A 23,098-nucleotide genomic window follows, 5' to 3' on the forward strand; every position below is an offset into this window, starting at 1 on the left:
AGCGATTGGAGAGGCGAGTGAGGAGCGATTGGAGAGGCGAGTGAGGAGCGATTGGAGAGGAGAGTGAGGAGCGATTGGAGAGGCGAGTGAGGAGCGATTGGAGAGGCGAGTGAGGAGCGATTGGAGAGGCGAGTGAGGAGCGATTGGAGAGGCGAGTGAGGAGCGATTGGAGAGGCGAGTGAGGAGCGATTGGAGAGGCGAGTGAGGAGCGATTGGAGAGGCGAGTGACGAGCGATTGGAGAGGCGAGTGACGAGCGATTGGAGAGGCGAGTGAGGAGCGATTGGAGAGGCGAGAGGAGCGATTGGAGAGGCGAGTGAGGAGCGATTGGAGAGGCGAGTGAGGAGCGATTGGAGAGGCGAGTGAGGAGCGATTGGAGAGGCGAGTGAGGAGCGATTGGAGAGGAGAGGAATGTGAGGGATTGGAGAGGTGAGGGATTGGAGAGGAGAGGAATGTGAGGGATTAGAGAGGAGAGTGTCAGGTGGAGAGAGGAGAGTGTCAGGTGGAGAGAGGAGAGTGTCAGGTGGAGAGAGGAGAGTGTCAGGTGGAGAGGAGTGAGGGGTCACATATTATGTGAAATAAATAAATTGTGTTCATTACACCATTTCTGGATCTGATGACTTGCCAGTAACCATTTTGTAAAAATGAATGTGCAGCATCTAACTCAATATGTCGAAATGTCCCACGGGTGACCCCACTATATTTCTTCGTTTTTATTTCATTCAACATTATTATCTGGAAGTAAAGGTTCACATGTTCATTTCACGTGTGCAAAAACAAACTCCATTTCACGTGTGCATGGACATGAAACACAGACGGGAAATTGCTTAGAGATATTTCGTTCGAAGCAATTATACACCGCCCAAATAAAATATTTCACCGATACACCGAGCGAATTTCAGCGAATTTCAGCGAATTTCACCGAGTTTCAGGAAATTACCCAGAGATATTTCTTCGTTTTTATTTCATTAGTTACTAGCAGAAGTACTCAGCGTTGCCGGGCGGGGGAGGGGGGAAGGGCACGTACACTTTAAACATGTATATACATGTGGGATGTGGGATATATACATGTGGGACGTGTGTGTGTGTGTGTGTGTGTGTGTGTGTGTGTGTGTGTGTGTGTGTGTGTGTGCGTGCGTGCGCGCGTGTGCGCGCGCGTGCATATATGTGTGTGTGTGTGTGTGTGTGTGTGTGTGTGTGTGTGTGTGTGTGTGTGTGTGTGTGTGCGTGCGTGCGTGCATATATGTGTATGTGTGTATATATATATATGTCTGTGTGTGTGTGTGTGTGTGTGTGTGTGTGTGTGTGTGTGTGTGTGTATGTGTATATATATATATATATGTGTGTGTGCATATGTGTGTATGTGTGTGCATGTGTGTCGATGTACATTTGTCTGTACGTGTGTGTGTGCGTGTATGTGTGTGTATATATGTGTGTGTGTTTTTGTGCATGTGTATATATATGTGTGTGTCTGTATGTGTATATATGTGTGTGTGTGTGTGTGTGTATCAGCAACCCTCTTATGGTTAAACTGCCAAAATATAGGCTCTCTGCTCACCTTCACTCTTTCAATTCCCCTTTTCTCCTGCCTCTGGAACAAACGCCCCCACTTCCTTCAATCCCATGCCTCCCTCCAGGTCTTTAAAACAGCTGTTCACCACCATCTCTTATCTTCCCCCATCCAAAACCTTGATCTTTTCTACCCCTGCTAATTCACCCCAGATACACTTTTTTTGAAATTCCAACTTCTTTCCTGGAAGTCCTTGCAGTGTTCATATGTTTTGTACCTCTCCCACTTCCCCCCAAGCCCTCCCCCTCCCAAATTTCTCTCGGTGTCCCTGCTCTCAAATGTTGTGTTTGTGTCCTTCCCCCCCCCCTCTCCCCATCTTGTCTACCGCTACCCTTATTTTGTGTTTTGTGTGTCGGTTTGACTTTTCCTGTGATTAATGTTAGCTCTTTCACGAGCCTCGATCTTGTATACAAAAAAATAAAAAATAAAAATAAAAAACTACCATTTTACGATCCCGCACAGATCACTCAATAAATAAACCAAATTTGGAAGTTGGTCACGCGCGAAAGTGGGAAGGTGGACAAATGTTTCTTTGCAATCCAATTATTGATTTAAAGAATACAGGGAAGCAAGACAAAACACTAATAATAAATAAACGGGACGAACCAGATGGTCCAAGGACAAACTAAGAGAAAAGCACATGCACCGATATACATGAAAAAGATAACCCTTGCTAATGGCGCTGATAATACTGGACTGAACCACATGCAAAGGGCAGATGATGATTTGTGCAGGAAAGATTTGGTTTCTGGAATCGGACGACCGTGGTCATGCAGACTGGCACGGCACAGGGTGAAGTGCTGCTCAGGGCGGAAGAGGAGAGGATGGCGTGATGGGGATGAAATAGCGTCTGCGTTTTTTGGTAGGTCCTCCTTGGACGAGCCACAAAACATAAAGCCAAAAAAACGTACAACTACCTCACGCATCCATGTGCACAGCTTTTACCACTTGAAGGACCACCTTTCCAGCATGCGGCTGGTCTTTTCTTTGGCCGCCTACTGTCTGTGGGTGGGACTATCTCTGGGCCGTCCCGCCTTGCGACCCTCTCCAGGGCTCCACAGCCTACTTTTCCACAATGGCCGACAGTCTTCTAGCCAAACGGCCCGTTGTATGTCCATATCCTACAGGGTCCACTGCATCAGTGGCACAACTGCACTCCCAGGAGTGATGTAACTATCAGCGATGTGCTGCACAAGGATGAATGGAAATTTCAATTGGAAGAAATCAACTCTGATTTTAACTCTCTTTAGAACATTAATGCCATTTTAACATAGAACAAACATTTTAAACATCAAAATCGCGAAGTCCATGGCCGAACAAAGAGGTTAAAAGGGTTTTTTTTTCATGTAAAGCATTTAAATAGACTGGCTAAAGATTGCTGGAAAATAAGTTTGTTCATCAAGTTTTTGAGTCAGGGCACAAACACAAAATAATCATACCCTTAATGTCGAATGAGAAGGAACTATTTGGCCTAAATGTAGTATTACGAGAAATTCTTCGAAACAAATACTACAAATATCCATATTCACAAAATCGGTTTGGTAAAGTTATTAGTGTGGGAAAGATCAAGTGCAAGTTCATGGGATCATTTCACTTTGGCTTTGCATCGTGCGGTCATGTCAGAGTGGCCCCCGGGCTTGGCACAGAATGAGCAACAGCTGCTGCAGAAACTCAAACAACGCCAGACATTTACACTTCTTCATTGCAATGATATACAACGACACCATGCAAGAAATACATTTCCCAAAAATAAAATAAAAATCTTCAAGCCATCCCTCTCACCAACCCTCACCACCACAACCTCCACAAAGGTTGTCATACAAAATATGTTCGCCAGCTGCTTCTTCTCTCAAAAGCCATAGCAACTCATTTAGAATCTGGCAGTCAAAGCAGTCGTGCAGGTTCATAAATATGATCACATTACTCCGAGTCTCAAAGCACTTCACGAGCTCCCAGTACACCAACCTTTACAGCCTTTACAGCCGAGATAACCTTTACAGCCAAGTAGAAATTGGTTTACCTTAACATTTACAACCTAATCACAACTCTGTAACCCTGAAAGAAAGCTCTGATCAAAGACCGAACAGGATGAATCATTTTGGTGATTGCCAATTGTTCAAGAATGCTTTTGATTCCCGATTCCAATTAGCAATCAAAAACGATTGTTAATTGGAACTCGCTGCCTTTTAAAACTATGCAATGCCTTGTCAATCAGTTTACAAATCTTTTTACAGTCACTTTTTCTTAATTTGTAATTTTCATACCTCTTTCTCATCCGTAAACTGCTTTGACATTTCACTTGTAAAGAAAAGCGCGATTATGAGAAATCAATTGAATTATTGGAAAAATTGTCATTTGATGTGCAAATTCCTTTTGGTGGCACGAACCATTCAAAAAGATGACTGCAAACTTTTTTCATTGTTTGACTGGAAAATATTGTGCCCCCTTGCAGATTATTTCATGGATTCAGACAGCTTGTCCCTGACTGTGGTAGCAATTCCTGCCCGAACTATTCCTGGGAAAGCGACCCAGAATATGTCTTTTAATGCGGCAAGGTCACATCCCTCACTATATCCCTCGATAAAGGACCAGATAATCCCTCAATATATTTATGTGGCGAGTCTGTGGAAGAGATAGTATCTAGAGCTCCTGGGCATCATTTCTCTATAATCTGTCCTGGGAAGACAATATCTATCAGTCGGTGGTCAATGCCACCTTCGAATTGTTTGCCGTGCCATGTTCCATCTCAGCCAGTATCAGCGTATTGGTATCCTCAGTTTTCATCCAATGCCTCACAAATTTGGGCTGCCGCAGATGCTTCCAATGTTTTCACCTAAAAGCGGAGAAATTCAAGTCCCTCTAAGAGTCCAAGTCATTGGCGTTTTTGGGAGGAGGTAGCATCTCCGAGACTGCTTCTTCCTCACCATCGGCAGGTGTGCCTCACAGCATTTTTACTGCCTTTATTGTCCCCCGTCGCACCGCGGAGCGAAAAGGGGACTATGGTTTTCCCCTCCGTCCGTGCGTGCGTGCGTGCGAACGTGCGTGCGTGCGAACGTGCGTGCATGCGTAAGCGAAGGACCGAATTCTAATTTGGTGTGTGGGTGCAACCCACGTCAAAATCCAAGATGGCCGCCGCCATGTATGTCTGACGCCATGTATGTCTGAACCTTGTGAGCGGAATATCTTGAAAAATAAGCGAAGTACCAACTTCTAATCTGGTGTGTGGGTGTATCTAGGCACAGGGAAGAACGCCATTGAAAATTGGGTCGCCACGTCAAAATCCAAGATGGCCGCCGCCATGTATGTCTGAACCTTGTGAGCGGAATATCTTGAAAAATAAGCGAAGTACCAACTTCTAATCTGGTGTGTCGGTGTGTCGAGGCATAAGGAAGTACGCTATTGAAAATTGGGTCGCCACGTCAAAATCCAAGATGGCCACCTTGCGTCTTCCACTTTGTCAACTCATCACGCGAGGGAGGAGTGATGTCGGGGATGGGCAGACGATGCTACTGGTAGTTCCTAGTTTTTGAAGAAATTCGTCGAAAGCGACGACTCACACCATTGTCAGAGCAAGCCAGGTCTCTTCCGTTTATGGACATACAACTGCCTTGCCATAAAATATTCGCCAACGTTGTCATAAAGGAGTTTTGTTTACAAAGAACAGTTGAGGTTTTGCACCTGCTCGTTTCCTCATTTTTACAATCAAACTGTTATTGTGGTGATTCGTTTGCCAACAATGGCACAGGTGATGGATACCAAGCAAACCAGTCTTGTGTTTTCTTCCAATATTTTCAAAGTACATTGGAAGCACAATAGGATCAATGTTTGCAATGCACTATTCACAGTTTAGAAGTTAACAAGGAATAACAAGGAGCATTGGCTCAGAAGGAGACCATTCAGCCCATCTGATATAGATACTGATCTACTTTTTCTGCTGCCACAACCTTTCTCGGGAGAACATTCCGTGCATTAACTACTCTCTGCCGAGAGATTATCCTAACTTTCCTTTTCTTTACTTTAAGGCTTTAAGGCACCTGTTCTTTACTTTAAGGCACCTGGTCATGTCACTGTCTATTCTGCTGAAAAGCTCTTCTGCACTTATTTTGTCTATACTCTTCATTATCTTCAACATGTCAATCAAATGCACTCATATCAAATGGGAGTGATGTGTCATATCATATCAAATGCCAATCAAATAGATCTCGGAAGGATACAACCTAAAGCCATGTTAGCTTTATGTACAGCTGTCTGGAACTGTGACGTCTGCTTACCCCCCACATCTTTTAACATCCCCATATCCTCCTCATGTGTCACATGCTTCAGGATTGTCCATTGCATTATACAGTCCCTATTTTCATAGTTCTGACCTAACCCGGCACCTTACATTTCTTCATGTTAAACGGCATCTGCCAATCACCTGACCAATCAATAAAAAGTATCTAGACTTTCCTGAATCTGATTCCCTTTCCTGGATCTGATTCCCCTCCCTGCTTTCCAACTTATGCCAAGCTTTGTTTCATCTGCAAATTTAGAAAGCAGACTCCTAAGCACATTATCCAAATACAACAACAACAACAACAGGCATTTTAAGGTCATTTTCCCTGCTAGAGCGGGTGCTAGCCTTGCGGTCCCCATGACAATCTTCTCCATTTTGCCCTATTTTCTGCATCTCTCCTTGTTAACCACCTTGCCCGCATTTCTTCTTCCACCATCTTTAGCCAGGTCTTTCTCGGTCTTCCCCATCCTCTACTTCCTTCTACATTCATTTCCATCACTCTTCTCAACCAGTCACTTTCATCCTTCCTCAACACATGACCAAACCATCTCAACCTGTTTCTCTTCACAGCATCCATCACAGGCTCTATTCCCATCATCTTTCGCAATTCATCATTTGTCTTCCTCTCTCTCAACGATACTCCACACATCCACCGAACCATTCGCATTTCCACCCTTTCCAGCCTTCGTTGCTGCTCTACGTTCATTACCCATGTCTCGCTCCCATAAATCATAACACTTCTCACAACATAATCTCACAACACAACATAAACATCTCACAACAACATAAGCACATTATCCAAATCATTGATATAAATTATAAATTATTATAATTGTCCCATTCCTCATCCCACCACACTACTTACATCCTACCAGCATGACATAGACATCCTCCCACTCACACCACTCTTTCCTATCACTAAGCCAGTTTCCAATCCATTTACAGACGTGGCCAAAAATATTGGCACCCTTGTACTTTTTTCAAATAATACCCCATTTCTTCCAGAAAATTGTTGAAATTAAAAGATCTTTTGGTATCCACATATGTATTTCTTTGGTGTGCAGTGGAACAAAACAAAAAAAGCTGAAAAAACTCCTAAATCTTTGCTTATTCCAAACAGAAATCCTAAAATGGCCCCGACAATAGTATTGACACCTTTTAGAAGTTATTTTTTTTTTTTTTTTTTTTTTTGTATACAAGATCGAGGCTCGTGAAAGAGCGAACATTAATCACACAGAAAGACAAACAGACACATAAAACAAATAACATCGGGAGCGGTAGACAAGATGGGGAGAGAGGGGGAAGGACACAAACACAACATTTGAGAGCAGGGACCGAGAGACATGGAGACATCGAGAGATCTGTGGGAGGGAGAGGGCTTTGGGGGGGAGGCATGTGAAGGGGGGGTGGCATGTGAAGGGGGGGGGGGGGGGGGGGTGGGAGAGGTATAAACATATGGACACTGCCAGGATTTCCAGGAAAGAAGTTGGAATTTCAAACAAGGTGGATCTGGGGTGAATTAGTGGGGGTAGAAAAGATCAAGGTTATGGATGGGGGAAGATAAGAGATGGTGGTGAACAGCTGTTTTAAAGACCTGGAGGGAGGAGAGGGATTGAAGGGAGTGTGGGAGTTTGTTCCACAGGCGGGAGAAAAGAGGAATGAAAGAGTGAAGGTGAGCAGAGAGCCGAGATTTCGGCAGTTTAACCATCAGAGGGTTGCTGGCAGATCTTGTGCGACCTGTAGGAATATTTGGGGGACAGAGCACAGAGAGAGCTGGGGGAGCAAGGCCGGAGAGGAGTCGGTAGAAGACAGAAAGGCCACCTACCTGCCTGCGGTGAGTGAGTGAAAGGCCCTCAGAGATAGCTTCATCGCGGGAGATTCCAATGATTTTGAAAGCTTTGGATTCAACAGCGTGAAGCCGAGCCAGGTGTGAGGCAGGAGCACCAGCCCATAGGGGAGAACAGTATTCCATTGAGCTGCGGATGAAAGCCTTGTATGTGGTGAGGAGCTCAGGTGTGCCAAGGAAGGACTTCGCACGACGGAGGATGCCCAGTCGGCGACTGGCTTTGGAGGCCAGCTTGGAAATGTGGTTTTCCCAAGAAAGATCATGGCAGATAGTGAGACCCAAAAGCTTGAGTGACAGAACTTCTTGGAGAGGATTGTTGAGAAAGTAGATGGGAGGGTTGTCCAGTCGATCTTTTCGGAGAGACATAGTAAGAGAGTGAGATTTGTCAGGATTGAAAGACATGTTCCACTTGTTTGACCAGTCTGTGATTTTGTCCAGGTCTTCAGAGAGTGAGGAGGCTGCAGACTGCCGATCTGAGGGAAGAGGAATGGAGCGGCAGAGAGTGGAGTCATCAGCAAAGAGATAGAGAGGATTTTCCAGAGAGTCAGAGAGATCATTGATAAAGACCAGATCTTTTGGTCTGGTTGTTAGAAATAAGTTGTTAGAAATAATTGGATTTCAAACAGGTGATTCTCCTTTACTTTGGAATTTAACTCACCTGTGGTGAGTTGCAGGTGCCTGCAATATAAAAATCACTCATTCAACCAGTTTGAATAGAGAAAAGGAGTCATTCTGCTGTTTTGTGTCACTCTGTGTACCGCAATGAGCATGGAGAAAAGAAAGAAAACCCAAACCACCATCATCCAGCCTCCCTAATATTTTTTGTAATGCATGCAACTCTATTCAGCTACCTTAACCGTGAATCCAACACCACGCTTGCACTCTCTTAGTGATACTCCACCTAAGTCTTCTTATTTCTGTCCTCTACAGAAACTTCTCTTCCCTTTTTCTTAAGGCCAAGACTGGTCATTAGTTGACGTTAAAGATCCCATGGTGCCTTTCATGAAGAGTATGTGATTTATCGCCTGAAATGCTGACAGATGGGACGCTCAGTCGTCCACATATTGATTTGCCCTGCAAGTGAAACATCAGGGTGATGATTAATAACTGGGCCAGATTCTACCCAGCCTAGCTACTATTATAATATCATTATGAGGTCGACTTTGTACAAAGTCATACAATGTGAGATGCTCAGAGGATATAGTGTCTGTGCATACATCTAGTCTCGTGACTATCCTACCAGGATGATGATGATGATGAATAAGACAATAAGGACAAAGAGGAAGAAGAAGAATATTTGTAAGCCATTCAGAAAATTAAATAATTAATTAAATGTGAAATTGAATTGAAAATTTAATTTATGATTCAATAAATAATTGCAGAAGAATTAAATAATTGTCCACTTTGGGTGTCGGAGGTAATGAAATCATCAATTTTACAGTTCGTCATACCTTTGTACTAAGTAGACCACGTGATTAATGATGATAGTACACCGCAAATACAAATCTTGAGGTAAAGTAAACATTTTTTTGTCAAAATCAAGAGAATAAAACTTTTTTATGCATAGTCGATCAAGCACTATATCATATAAAATCTGTGTAATTGGGAAGTAAAATCACATATTGATTCAATTGTGAAACGATTGGAACCATCAGCTGAAGAAAATGTCAGAGTTCAAAATCAAGTCAAGCAGGCTATAGTCACGAGACTCATGAGAGAAAGGTGGTTGAAACCCGTTACTGCAGTCTGTACCTGTCGTCCATGTAAATATTCTTCTTCTTCCTCTTCTTTACGGCCACAATGATTCCCACATTATTGTGGAGTTGGCAGTGCTAAGTAAAATTGATTGACCCAAGTCTTTCACGAACCGGCTGGCCAGGCGTGACTTTCGACGAGGGTTACGGTAGGAGTTTGTAATTTGTTCAGAGTGCCGGCGATAGCTCGCATACTCTTCACAAAGAACACCGTGGTGCCTTTAGTGTCAGTTTAACGTCCATCCCCATTTTTTATTGAAATAATTTTTATTTTGGACGCAGTAAGGCGCAGTTAGACACTCAGACACTACGACAGTGATGATTGAAGAATATGCGTGCACAGCTCCCTCCGGCTTTAAGCCCAGACGAGAAGTTCTGTGAGTCGGTGCCACCATGGCTTTAATGAACAAGAGCGATAGTCTAACAACGGTGTAGCCAGGCTTGTTTGATACCGGTACCTTAGTTGAAGAGGACAGTATGACCTGGGTGGGGATACCAGTTAGCAGTTAGCTAATAATGTATTACATTTTTTTTCAATAAATTCCACATTCCTGTGCCACCCTCAGTCGAATGTCAAGCATTGACAGCAGGTTCGTGAAGGACTTGGACAAAAAACGTACCGAGTTTGAATGTTGCTACATCCAGTCAATGGCGAAACTGCAAATGTGGAATCCGCGAATGTCAAGGATGGAAACTCTTACGTCATTTCCTCATTCTGCTTTAAACTCAATATCTCTATATTTTGATTCCAAACAGCATCATTCATCATTCCAATCACAAATTAATACTGTGGTATTAATATATCAAAATATAATGTTAAATCACGATTGTATTGAGATATTATCAAACCAGTGAACTGTCGTCGTCTGTTCATCTGTTCACTTCCGGATTCGGGAGCAAGGTCCATGTCGATCACATTTCAAAATCATGGTTGTAATGAGGAATTTCTGAAACCTCCCACATACCTTACGACAATACGACACCCACCGCAACCCCAAAACGTTCCACATAAGGTTATTATATTTCCTTTTAGTAAAATATGCAACTGTAATGGTTACTATAAACACATACCCCTGTCATGTGACCATGTCCTCAGGTCTGATTGGTGGACGTTTGTGAGGGACATACATACATACACCGGACAGACAAGACATTGCCCTACGGACTACGCAGTAAAAACGTAATCCAAATTACGTAAAGCAAACGTAAAGCAAAGCAAATTGCACAGGAGATGTTGACGCCGCGATCGCGATATCAACAATGATGTCCTCTTCCCGCCACCAAGGCAAGAGAAAACCAAGCTTGTACTGCTTAGTTGCTTTTCGTTTACAAATCCATGATTTGTGGTGTTATTCACAGGCGATAGCACGCACGGAGCTGGTGTGGTGTTTCAGTTTTGTGGAGTTGTTGCAAAGCGGAGAACGATGGTGTTAGTATAAATATCTAGCTTAAAATTATCAATTTTTGAATATTTAAGTCGAATCCGCCATTTAAAAATAATTTTTGTCACGTGACCCTGTACCCACGTGGCCCACAAGGGGGCGTACTCCATCTCCCCCCCCCCCCCCTCCCCAGTTTGATAACTGGGGTAGAGACTAGTGTACATGCATACACCTCGGCCATAAGCCATCCTGCCAGCCCATGTTCTGTATAAATAATCAAAGAAATAAAACAATAACAAGTCACCAAACAGGAATTTAGTCATTGTAGGAATATATTTATGGGAAGTCGGCGACGCCGCTTCCTTTAAACATTATCTTAGCGAGAACACATGCAGCTTTGATAATTAAGCTCCAAAAATGGGGAAAATGACGTCATCATGCGACAGTGCGACACCACATTCGACAATGAGACGGTTCCCAGGAGCTTCCTTGCTCGTCTCGTTGATATATTCCGCGTAAACGTCCAGGCGGATGTTTTCAAATGCTCGAACTTGGACAATGATGAAGCATCTGAGATTAATAAGCAAACGTGTTCGGAGCACATCACGTGACCCCAACAGCGAAGCTCAGGTGGCCACCGTGCATGAGCTCGTGGTTCAGGTATGAACGCAAAGCAACTCGGATCCCGCGCTTAAAGTACGTGATAACGCGTACAGTCGGACAAACTTTCGTTTCGATCAAACACATTTGCACTTTTTCTCCCGGTCACGCATTCACCGGTATAAACAAAACTGTTAAAATAAACGCGCGAACATGCCCTATGACGTCATGGCAATCGGTGCCACGCGCCACGCATACATTATACGTACACCGTTCCTCGGCTTACGCTTTCTCATTCACACTAACGCTCCAAATAAGCACCCACCGGCGAATCATCAACCTCGTCGTCGACGTCCTCGACCAAGATTTCTCGGTCGTCCATTAGCTCCAAGGTCCGGGGACGCGGATCCTGAGGGAACCGATGCGGCGACTGACTGGAGGCGGACGACGTGTGCGGAGCCTTTTAATAACGGCGGGGAATTCCGAGCCGATCGGAAATTACGTGCTGATCGGTGAAGCGTCAAATAAGAAACATCCATACCGGTAATTCCGCTTCGACACCAACGGCGACAAACCGGTTCTGTTGTCGAAGTCTCTAACGATCAAAGAATTGCGACGATCGAGGGCTCATGGCGCCCATTAACGGCCACAACACAAGGCATTCCATCTCAGCCATGGAGGAAGCCGGCCGACATGTACGTCATGTATGGATAAAAAATGTATCAATAAAATATTCTATTGCCAATCCTGAGAAGGCAGGGAAAGAATTGCTTTTTTGTATACGCACAGTCGAGCCTCATGGAAGAGCTAGTGCACTGAACGGATGAGGACGAGGAGTAGTAGAGAGAGAGGGAGGAAGCACCAACAGCAGATTAGAAGGCCAAGACACAGACAGACATGGACAAACAAAGGGTGTGGGAAGGTGGGGGGCAGGAGATCATGTATGGGGTGGACAAGATGGATGCAGAAGGAAACTCCAAGGAGGGAAAACTGGAAATTTGGAATGAGGAGGGATTGGGATGGTTGCGTGGGGTTAAAGAGAGTTTTGGAATGGAGACGATATGACATGGTGCTGAACAACTGTCTTGTACACCTGGAGGGAAGAATGAGATTGAAGAGAATGTGTAAATTGGTTCGACCAGTGGATAAAAAAAGAGGAACAAATGAGTGGAGGTGAGCAGTGATCCTGGATTTAGGTCGTTTCGCCAGAAGGGGATTGATCGTGGACTGTGTTTGCCCTGCAGAAACCTGGGAGGGGGCAAAGCACGGAAAGAGCAGAGGGTGCAAGAGCAGAGGGTGCAAGACCGGAAAGGAGGCGGTAGAAGACAGAGACCACCGACCTGTGGGTGATGGTGCAATGATAGGCCCACAGACTCAGAATCATCAGGAAAGAGTCCAACAAGAAAGACGTCATGCAGTGCATGATACTTGCAAGATCCACCCCTCCCCAAAATAAAAAGTTGCCATGGATACATCAAATTGTCCTTTTCATTAAGATTAAAATTGACGATCTTAATCAAAACTCAGGTTAATAGGATGAAAAGTGACGATTTTTCAGATGAAAACTGATGATTTTAGAAGTTTGACCTTGAGTTGACCTCTGACCTTTTGACCTCAAAATAGTTGGTTTCCCAATTCAGTGAGGCGCTATGCAATTGCTGTTTAATCCTCAGGTTAATAGGATGAAAAGTGACGATTTTTCAGATTAAAACTGATGATTTTAGAAGTTTGACCTTGACTTCACCTTTGACCTCAAAATAGTTGGTTTCCAAATTCAGTGAGGCACTATGCAATTGCTGTTTAATCCTCAGGTTAATAGGATGAAAAGTGACGATTTTTCAGATTAAAATTGATGATTTTTGAGATGAAAATTGATGATTTTGAAAGTTTGACTTTGAGTTGACCTCTGACCTTTTGACCTCAAAATAGTTGGTTTCCCTATTCAGTGAGGCTCTATGCAATTGCTGTTAAATTTTCAACTTAATAGAATGAAAATGGACAATTTTTCAGATGAAAATTGATGATTTTAGAAGTTTGACCTTGAGTTGACCTTTGACCTGTTGACCCAAAAATAGTTGGTTTTCCAATTCCGTGTTGCCTATGCAATTGCTGTTTAATCCTCAGGTTAATAGGATGAAAAGTGACGATTTTTCTGATGAAAACTGATGATTTTAGAAGTTTGACCTTGAGTTGACCTCTGACCTTTTGACCTCAAAATAGTTGGTTTCCCAATTCAGTGAGGCACTATGCAATTGCTGTTTAATCCTCAGGTTAACAGGATGAAAAGTGATGATTTTTCAGATTAAAACTGATGATTTTAGAAGTTTGACCTTCACTTCACCTTTGACCTCAAAAATAGTTGGTTTCACAATTTAGTGACTCAATATGCAAATGCTGTTGAACTTTCAAGTCAATTGGATGAAAAATGAAAATTTTAGAAATCTGACTTCAAGATAACCTTTGACCTTTGACATAAAAATCAATAGTCTTTCCTTATCACCAACTCTACCATCTGGTGAAGATTGGTTTAAAATTGTGACCTGCAGGTGATTAACAGACAGACAAACAGACAAAGAGAATAACGTGCAAGACCAAACAATATACTTGAAAAATCTTCGATTTTGCAAGTAATAAATTTGAGAGCCTTGGTTTCCACGATGTCAATCTGAGCAAGATGTGAGGTAAAGGAGCCAGCCCGTGGATTAAAACCTTGAAGGTGGAGGGAGCTCAGGTGTACCAAGGTGAAAGTCTGTAATATGTCTATAACTTGAGAACGGCTGAAGTGATCCAATTCAAACTTGGTAGAGGTATGTAAAATGTTGTAAAGATTGACTAATTATAATTTGGGGTCAAGAGGTCTCAGTTGAGAAAGTTCAAAGGTTCTCAGGTCAAAGTTCAAAGGTGAAAGTCTGAAATAGGTCTATAACCTGAGAACGGCTGAAGTGATCTAAGTCAAACTTGGTACAGGTATTATGATGTTGTAAAGATTAACTAATTATAATTTGGGGTCAAGAGGTAAAAGGTCAAAGGTGAAAGTCTGTAATAGGTCGATAACTTGAGAACGGCTGAAGTGATCTAATTCAAACTTGGTACAGGTATGTATAATGTTGTAAAGATTAACTAATTCTAATTTGGGGTCAAGAGGTCAAAGGTCAAAGGTGAAAGTCGGTCATAGGTCTATAACTTGAGAATGGCTAAAGGAATCTAATTCAAACTGGGTACGGTTATGTATAATGATGTAAAGATTAACTGATTATATTTTGAGGTCCAAAGGTCAGAGGTCATGTCGAGTAAAAATGTGATAACTTGTGAACAGCTGAATGGATTTCAATCAAGCTTGGTACAAGTATTATAATGATGTAATAATGTGGGCGGAGGCATATCAGTCGACGTCGTGGCATAGAAGAGTGCCGTTCTAGTTTTAATTTCAATTTAACTATATACAGACTTGGCATTTACTATGGAATATATATTTTTTCTTGACTTGGGTTTACTTTCTGAACTCAGTATATCAATCTGGTGAGTTTCTTTTACCCTTCGGTGATGTCTTTGTTGAAAGAACCATATCACTGATTGTCTTTCGCAGCAAGAAGTCAATAACAGGATTTTATCACAGGTGGCGTGACAAAATGTAAGGACAGGTACATTTGACGATTGGCTTCACAATCGGGTATATAAGGGTTGTTGCGTTCTGTATTAGTGGATAACAACTGCTGCACGTCTACAAAAGTTATTGCCGCTTCCTCTGGAGATGGTCCGTCAACTTGACAATGCTGTTTGTCATGGAGTGGTGGCTTTACGAAATTCTGGCATGAAACAGCGTGCTATTGCTCGGCAGTATGGCATCACTCAAGGTCAGGTGTCAAAACGTCTGAAACGAAATGCTCAGAGGGGTGTCCCTACTCCAATACCGAGGCCAGGACGTCCACGCAGAACCACAAGGAGAGATGATCGCCAGCTGCACTGGTTAGTCTGCAATGGCTGTACCAAGTCAGCTAATCGGCTTAGGGCTGAGTGGCAGCAACTGACAAATGTGCCTGTATCCAGAAGGCTAGTCAACCAACGACTGGTTCAAGCAGGCTATCGTGCCAGGCGTCCCCTGAGAAAGCCACGCCTGACCAGACAACACAGCCAGCGCCGATTGCAGTGGGCCAGAGAGCACCGTCAATGGCAGCCAGGACACTGGAATCACGTGACCTTCAGTGACGAGTCTAGATTTCTGGTCTATCGTCAAGATGGCTGCGTCCGAGTGTGCAGACAAGTGCATGAAGCCCACAACGAAGATTGTATAGTGCCAAGAGTCCAAGCTGGAGGTGGTGGGGTAACCGTTTGGGCTGCTTTTCATGCAGGGGGCAAAACTGACCTGGTTGTTCTGAATGGAAACCTGAACCAGTTCAATTACAGGGTCATTCTGGAAGAAACATTGCTTCCATTTGCTCGTGCAGCCTTTCAAGGAAACTTTGTCTTCCAAGATGACAATGCATGGCCTCATCGTGCTCGCATGATCCAACACTTTCTTGCTGACCATGGTGTAGAGCATATGGAGTGGCCTGCCATGTCCCCGGATATGAATCCGATAGAGAACTTGTGGGCAGAATTAACGCGTCAAATCGACAACTTGGACCAGCAGCCTACCTCTGTGCATGAATTGCAGCAGAATATTGTCACTGCATGGCAAGCGATTCCTGTCCAAACCTTGGCAAATCTCGTGAACAGCATGCCTCAACGTGTACGTGCTCTCCTGAATGCTCGTGGGGGTTACACGAAGTACTGAACTGTAATTTTACTGTCCGTAATCCCAGTCATAATTTAGCGTTTGTTTTTGTTGAAATTTTTTTTGGCTAATGTACAAAATAAAGAGATACTTCTGGAAAACGTACAGAAGTTTAACACAGTACTGTCCGTGAAGTGAGTTCGATATCAGTTTACATCACTTTCAAGGATCAATTTATTTGCTTCGAAATGTCAAATGTGGTTTTTGTTTCTTTTAAAGGTCACATTAACAAAATCTAGAATAATTTCAACATAATTCCAATGAACTTTTGGTTCTAAGTCATCTTGAAAAGTAAGTTCACCCCCACAAAAAAAATATTCCATATTAAATGCCAAGTCTGTACTTGAGCAGAGTAAAACACAAATCACCTTCTTATTGCTTCCAAAAACCTCCAGTTTTACAGGACATGGACAATTGGACATGTTAAATAAGTTGAGTGTATAAGACTGTGTCAACGGCGCTAAACTTCAAGATTTTTATTGTCGTCAGAGCTATTATGTTTTCAGGTTGTCCGTCCGTCCGTCCATCCATCCGTCCATGATAAGTTTTCGTTACCGCGATAACCTGAAAACAGCTGAAGGAATCTTAGTCAAACTTGGTGCAGGTATGTATAATGAAGTAAAGATGAACTGATTCGATTTTGGGGTCACGAGATCAAAGGTCAAAGGTCATGTTAGGTAAAAATACTGTTATCGTGATAACTTGTGAACCAGTGATGGGATTCTGACCAAATTTGATAAAATTATGTAGAACTGATTTGATTATCAAGTTATCAAGATGAACTGATTTGATTTTGGGGTCAAGAGGTCAAAGGTCAAAGCATGTAATATGTCTATAACTTGAGAACGGTTGAAGTTATCTAATTCAAACTTGGTACAGGTATGTATAATGAGGTAAAGATTAACTGATTCGATTTTGAGGGCAAAGGTGAAAGGTAAAATTCTGTAATAGGTCTATAACTGGAGAACAGCTGAAGTTATCCAATTTAAACTTGGTACAGGTAGGTATATATAATAATGATGGTTAATTTTATGATTGTTAACTTACGGTGTCACCAAAGAATAATTTCCCTGAATATGGGACCAAAGAATAATTTCTCTGAATATGGGACAATAAAGATTTATTATTATTATTAATGATGTAAAGATTAACTGATTAAACTAAACTGTTTAGCCTGGGGGAGATATACACGCTACTGAATGTTGCTCTACTGGATGCATGGAATGATGCCTTAACCACACCTCCTCTCCTCTCCACCTCCTTTTACATACAGGGTCTCTCCCTCTTAATAGGTGAATCTGTGATCAACATATGGGCCAAAATATACTTAGAGACAGAAACACAAACAAGACAAAAAAACGACATATAAAAACAGACCCCATTGTCCATGAAATAGTATACATATATTTTTTACGGCGTCGCCCATCGGGCAGAGCCTTCTAGAACAGTGTTTGTCCGTCTGTATGTATGTATGTATGTCCCCTCAAACGTATACCAATCAGAGCTGAGAATCTGGTCACATGACAGGATGATGTGATTACGTCTGATGTCATTACGGCGGTGTTGCAGCTGACTCTGCACGCACCGCCATTTTGATTTATATGTCGTTCATGCCGTACATATTGTTGAACCTGTCATACATTACAATCGCCATGCTCTACATTACGTTTTTCATTCAATGTGAAACACAAACAAACCGATTGTTAAAATGATCATCAAATATCGAAATCATCGGCGTACGTCTCTTCCAACAATACAGTATGTATAGAACTTAGGCGTTATGACTCACCATCCGCTTCTGACAAATTAAGCCCAGGTTTCTTAATACAGTGGTATCGTTTCAGTAGTCTCGTTTTCGTAATAATAATAATATTATAGTAAATATAACCATAACACTTTAATCCCAAATCTCGTGAATGCAAAGTTGATGGATTGAAGCGGTGTAACCGCAGAAGTAAGGAATTCACCTCGATTTTTTTTTAAATAATATAATTTTCATAATAATAACGTAACGTTATTATTATAGTAAATCTAATCGTAACACTAATCCCTTTGTAGTGACTGCAAATGTACTGGAGGTTAAATATATATATCTACTATATAAGAGAGATGTCTGCCTGTCTGTCTGTGTGTCGCCATTTTTCTCAGAGTTGGCTGAACGGATCTTCGTCAAACTTTCAGAGGTTCATCAGTGAGTGCCTGGGAGTGTTTTAGGCAAAAAAAAAAATATTAAAAAAAAAAATCGTTTTTTTGGAGTTAAAAAAAAAAAAAAAAATCGCTCGATAGTGCCGAAGCCTTTTTAAATTAATGACAGTTATATACAAGTACACATTCGCATAAATAAATACAAAACAATCACCAGACATTTGAACACCAATAAATCAAACAATTCCGGAAGTGTACGAAGTTGGTAATACGGCTTCTTCTTCTTCCTGATCAGCATCACACTTAACTCAGAAACGTGAGCCACATTCACCTACCAGCATATATATATGAACCCATTCCTCTCCTGCCTCCCCCCCCCCAACCCTCCCCGCCCTCTCCCCCCTTTCCCCCACCCCCCTCTCCCCCACCCCCTCTTCCCCCTCTCCCCCACCCGGCAACGCCGGGTACTTCTGTTAGTCTTATATATATGAAAGTAGCGGCAGTTTTGTGTCCGGCCGTCATGCTACATCATTACGTATATTATGTCATTACGGCGTAAACACCCGCTCACTTCAAGAGCGGCAGGAAAGGTGATTCCTCTTTGGGGTATGTAGATTACAGTCTCTCTATGGTCGGGTCTCAAGAACATTTAGTAGAGGAAATGAGCCTGAAAAATTCATTTTGAAAATCATTTCATGTTAAAAGCAGGCATCCACTGGAAACAGGTAGGGAATGGGGTGGTGCATCGGGGGAGGGTGGATGCCAGCTGAGACCTTTTCGAAAAGGGTCATTTTCAACCCTTTTTTTTGCTAAATCAGTATTTCCGAAGTGTTGAAAAAGAGAAGAGATGTTTGTAAAATATCCCATTTATTTGCCCAGCCATTTTACTCTACATGGGGTTTTTATACATCATTTTGTTGCTGATGATATTGCCTGCAAAATGCATTTTTTTTTTTTTTATTTTTTTATTTTGTATACAAGATCGAGGCTCGTGAAAGAGCGAACATTAATCACACAGAAAGACAAACAGACACATAAAACAAATAACATCGGGAGCGGTAGACAAGATGGGGAGAGAGGGGGAAGGACACAAACACAACATTTGAGAGCAGGGACCGAGAGACATGGAGACATCGAGAGATCTGTGGGAGGGAGAGGGCTTTGGGGGGGAGGCATGTGAAGGGGGGGAGGCATGTGAAGGGGGGGAGGCATGTGAAGGGGGGGGGGGGGTGGGAGAGGTATAAACATATGGACACTGCCAGGATTTCCAGGAAATAAGTTGGAATATTTCGGCAGTTTAACCATCAGAGGGTTGCTGGCAGATCTTGTGCGACCTGTAGGAATATTTGGGGGACAGAGCACAGAGAGAGCTGGGGGAGCAAGGCCGGAGAGGAGTCGGTAGAAGACAGAAAGACCACCTACCTGCCTGCGGTGAGTGAGTGAAAGGCCCTCAGAGATAGCTTCATCGCGGGAGATTCCAATGATTTTGAAAGCTTTGGATTCAACAGCGTGAAGCCGAGCCAGGTGTGAGGCAGGAGCACCAGCCCATAGGGGAGAACAGTATTCCATTGAGCTGCGGATGAAAGCCTTGTATGTGGTGAGGAGCTCAGGTGTGCCGAGGAAGGACTTCGCACGACGGAGGATGCCCAGTCGGCGACTGGCTTTGGAGGCCAGCTTGGAAATGTGGTTTTCCCAAGAAAGATCATGGCAGATAGTGAGACCCAAAAGCTTGAGTGACAGAACTTCTTGGAGAGGATTGTTGAGAAAGTAGATGGGAGGGTTGTCCAGTCGATCTTTTCGGAGAGACATAGTAAGAGAGTGAGATTTGGCAGGATTGAAAGACATGTTCCACTTGTTTGACCAGTCTGTGATTTTGTCCAGGTCTTCAGAGAGTGAGGAGGCTGCAGACTCCCGATCTGAGGGAAGAGGATTGGAGCGGCAGAGAGTGGAGTCATCAGCAAAGAGATAGAGAGGATTTTCCAGAGAGTCAGAGAGATCATTGATAAAGACCAGAAAAAGCACAGGGCCCAGCACACTTCCTTGGGGAACTCCAGCCTGAACAGGAAGGGGAGATGAGAGAAATCCACTCAGTATTTTTAAATATATATATAATTAAGGGGTTACCATGGTTACAGTGGGGGTCAAAGGTCAACCTATGGCAAAAATATATAATTTTCTCACACTTTCTAATAGATAGGCAAAATGCCATATAAAACTAAAGTTGCTGGTTCTAATTGCTTTTATTTATCAATCCTCACATAGAAGAGCAGTTTTTAGTGAGGGAAGATTGATGTAATACCCCTCTGTGGGCAATTAGTGAAGGGTTAAAATTAACCTTTTCTTCATAAATACATAGAAATTGTGAAAAAAAACCTCTGTTTTGTATTTACCGGTACATGGAATTGTTAAGTGTGATGTTATAGCATACAGTATGCATTGGAAAATGTCTCCAAACCACCATGGTCAAGATATATATATATATATATTTTTTTGTATACAGAGTCGTGGCTCGTGAAAGAGCTAACATTTATCAAACAAACAAATCAAACAAACAAGCAAACAAAGTATATAAAAAGGGGAGCGGTCGACAAGATGGGGAGAGAAGGGGAGGAAGCACACAAACACAACATTTGAGAGCAGGGACATCGGGAGATGTTTTTGGAGGGAGAGGGCCTGGGGGGAGGCAGGATAGGTATAAAACGCAAGGACACCAAGGACTTCCAGGAAAGAAGTCAAAAGTCACCTCAAAAAAGTGGATTTGGGGTGAAATTAGCGGGGGTAGAAAAGATCAAGGTTTTGGATTGGGGAAGATAAGAGATGGTGGTGAACAGCCGTTTTAAATACCTGGAGGGAGGAGTGGGATTGAAGAGAGTGAGGGAGTTTGTTCCAGAGGCGGGAGAAAAGAGGATTGAAGGAGTGAAGGTGAGCAGAGCGTCTTGATTTTGGCAGTTTAACCATAAGAGGGTTGCAGGCAGATCTTGTGCGACCTGCAGGAATATTTGGGGGAAAAAGCCCAGAGAGAGCTGGGGGAGCAAGGCCGGAGAGGAGTCGGTAGAAGACGGAAAGACCACCAACCTGCCTGCGGTGATTAGTATTGTTTGAGATTCCTAGTATTGTTTGAGACTTTATTCTGTTTGCCAACAACCTACGCATAACATAGTTTGAACCGGGGCTCTGACTACCTACACATCTTCATCATCATCCTTTGAATTGGTGCATGATCCCCGACAAGTGCAAGCACTAATGCAGGTCTTTTGTCCTGCACGGAAACAGCCGCATCTTTTTCCACAACCAGATGTGCAAAAGCAGCTCACAAGCTCCTTGCAAGCTTTTGGAAGAGGGCTCAGGGTCATCAAATTGGGAACGAGGTTTCCACTACTATCATTCTTCCATCCACTGGTTGTTGGATCAGGCAGATCTTGCACTGGGCTTAGTGACTCCTTCCAGACAAGGCATTGGTAGTTTTCTCGACGAATATGCATTTCCAGTGCATCCTTGGAGGGGGGAATAGCATCAAGCGAACGCTTTCCTTGAAGGAACATTTCTCGGCGAACTTGATCAATTGCCATAAGAGGGGTGGTTTTTAGGTACAGTTTGCACACAAACTTCTCAGCGTCTTGGATCAATAATTGGTCACTGATGTTTTTAGACCCCATCTTCTGGAGGCATGCTGACTCTTCAGTGAACACTTTCAACGCAGTCTTCTTCCCTATACCGGCGAACTGGCTGACTGTGTCACAACCTGTTAGTGCATGGAATGCAATAATTGTCTGAATTTGGTCTTCTGGTTGTGAGATTTGATGGATGGGGATGAAGGGACGTTTGGATTTCAATCCTGAACTGAACCACACCTCTGGAGATAGGTGATCTCGCAGGCTCAGTGCCACAACCAGGACATCTGTGTCTCGGCATTGAAGGACACATCTCTGGTAGCCCTGTAGTGTCGCATCCCTGGCATGCAGGATGATCCTGGTGTCCGCCTCTTCATGGTTTGCGTTCATGGAGTTGGTGCTCCTGCCGGTAGAAATCCATACCCTCATCAAATCCTCAAACCCGCCGGTAACAACTAATTCATTTGTTGGCTGTAGCTCCTTCTCCGCCATCTCTATGAGAGATCCGGAAAGAAATGCTGCCAAGTCAGCCTTGTTGGCAGAGAGGCTGAGGAATGAGTTGAAGTTGGAGGGGAGCTTCACGTCCTTTGAACTGATGACACGTCTGATTGGGTGGGTTTTGCCGGCTCTTTTTTCCCTTGTGCCAGACTTGATGGAGACCTCCTGATACTGATCGAACACAACATCAACACTGGAGTACATGGGACCAAAGCGGTTTAAGACACTGGTACAGAATACATTGCTCAGATCTCCAAAAATCTCTGATTTCTCAGGCTTGCCAATTGCTTGTATCAGTGCAGGGCCGTCAATGCACTGACGGTTTCCGGTCCGGTCGTGGGAGGACGCTGGCGTCACTTGCTCGCCGCTTCTCTGACTGGACCATTGTCCGTATCTTGCTTTCCTGGTGGTCGTGGCGGATTTTTGGCCATTGAGTCTGCCCTCTGCACGGTCCCGGCTCTTTTCTGCTGCTCCTGGTTTCACCTGCTCGGCTCCTTCGCTGTTTCCTCGGGCTCACTCTCGTGGGTTGTGCCCATTGTTTGCAGCGGCGGTGGTGGTGGTTTGCCGCCGTGATCTTGATTAGCGGCGGCGGTCGTTTGCCGCTGCATTTGCCGCTTTGCCTCCTCAACCTTGGCCTCGTGCTC

The 23,098-nt window shown here is 43.5% G+C and overlaps 1 protein-coding gene across 2 annotated transcripts in view; it reads right to left on the reverse strand.

The window, feature by feature from the left end:
• LOC137425204 (endothelin-converting enzyme 2-like) overlaps nucleotides 1-12,123 on the reverse strand; it is a 150,956-nt gene extending 138,833 nt beyond the window's left edge. Inside the window, exon 1 of one of the 2 annotated variants that reach the window (XM_068113386.2) lies at nucleotides 11,752-12,123. In XM_068113386.2, the coding sequence (XP_067969487.2) occupies nucleotides 11,752-11,808 (57 nt within the window). In that variant the 5' untranslated portion in view covers nucleotides 11,809-12,123. The remainder of the gene's footprint in view (nucleotides 1-11,751) is intronic. The other variant, XM_078776402.1, reaches the window with a different exon arrangement.
• Between the last annotated feature and the right edge of the window lie 10,975 nt (nucleotides 12,124-23,098).

The sequence above is a fragment of the Myxine glutinosa genome, chromosome 4 (genome assembly GCF_964187855.1).
Source record: "Myxine glutinosa chromosome 4, kmMyxGlut1.1, whole genome shotgun sequence".
Taxonomy (NCBI): Eukaryota; Metazoa; Chordata; class Myxini; order Myxiniformes; family Myxinidae; genus Myxine; species Myxine glutinosa.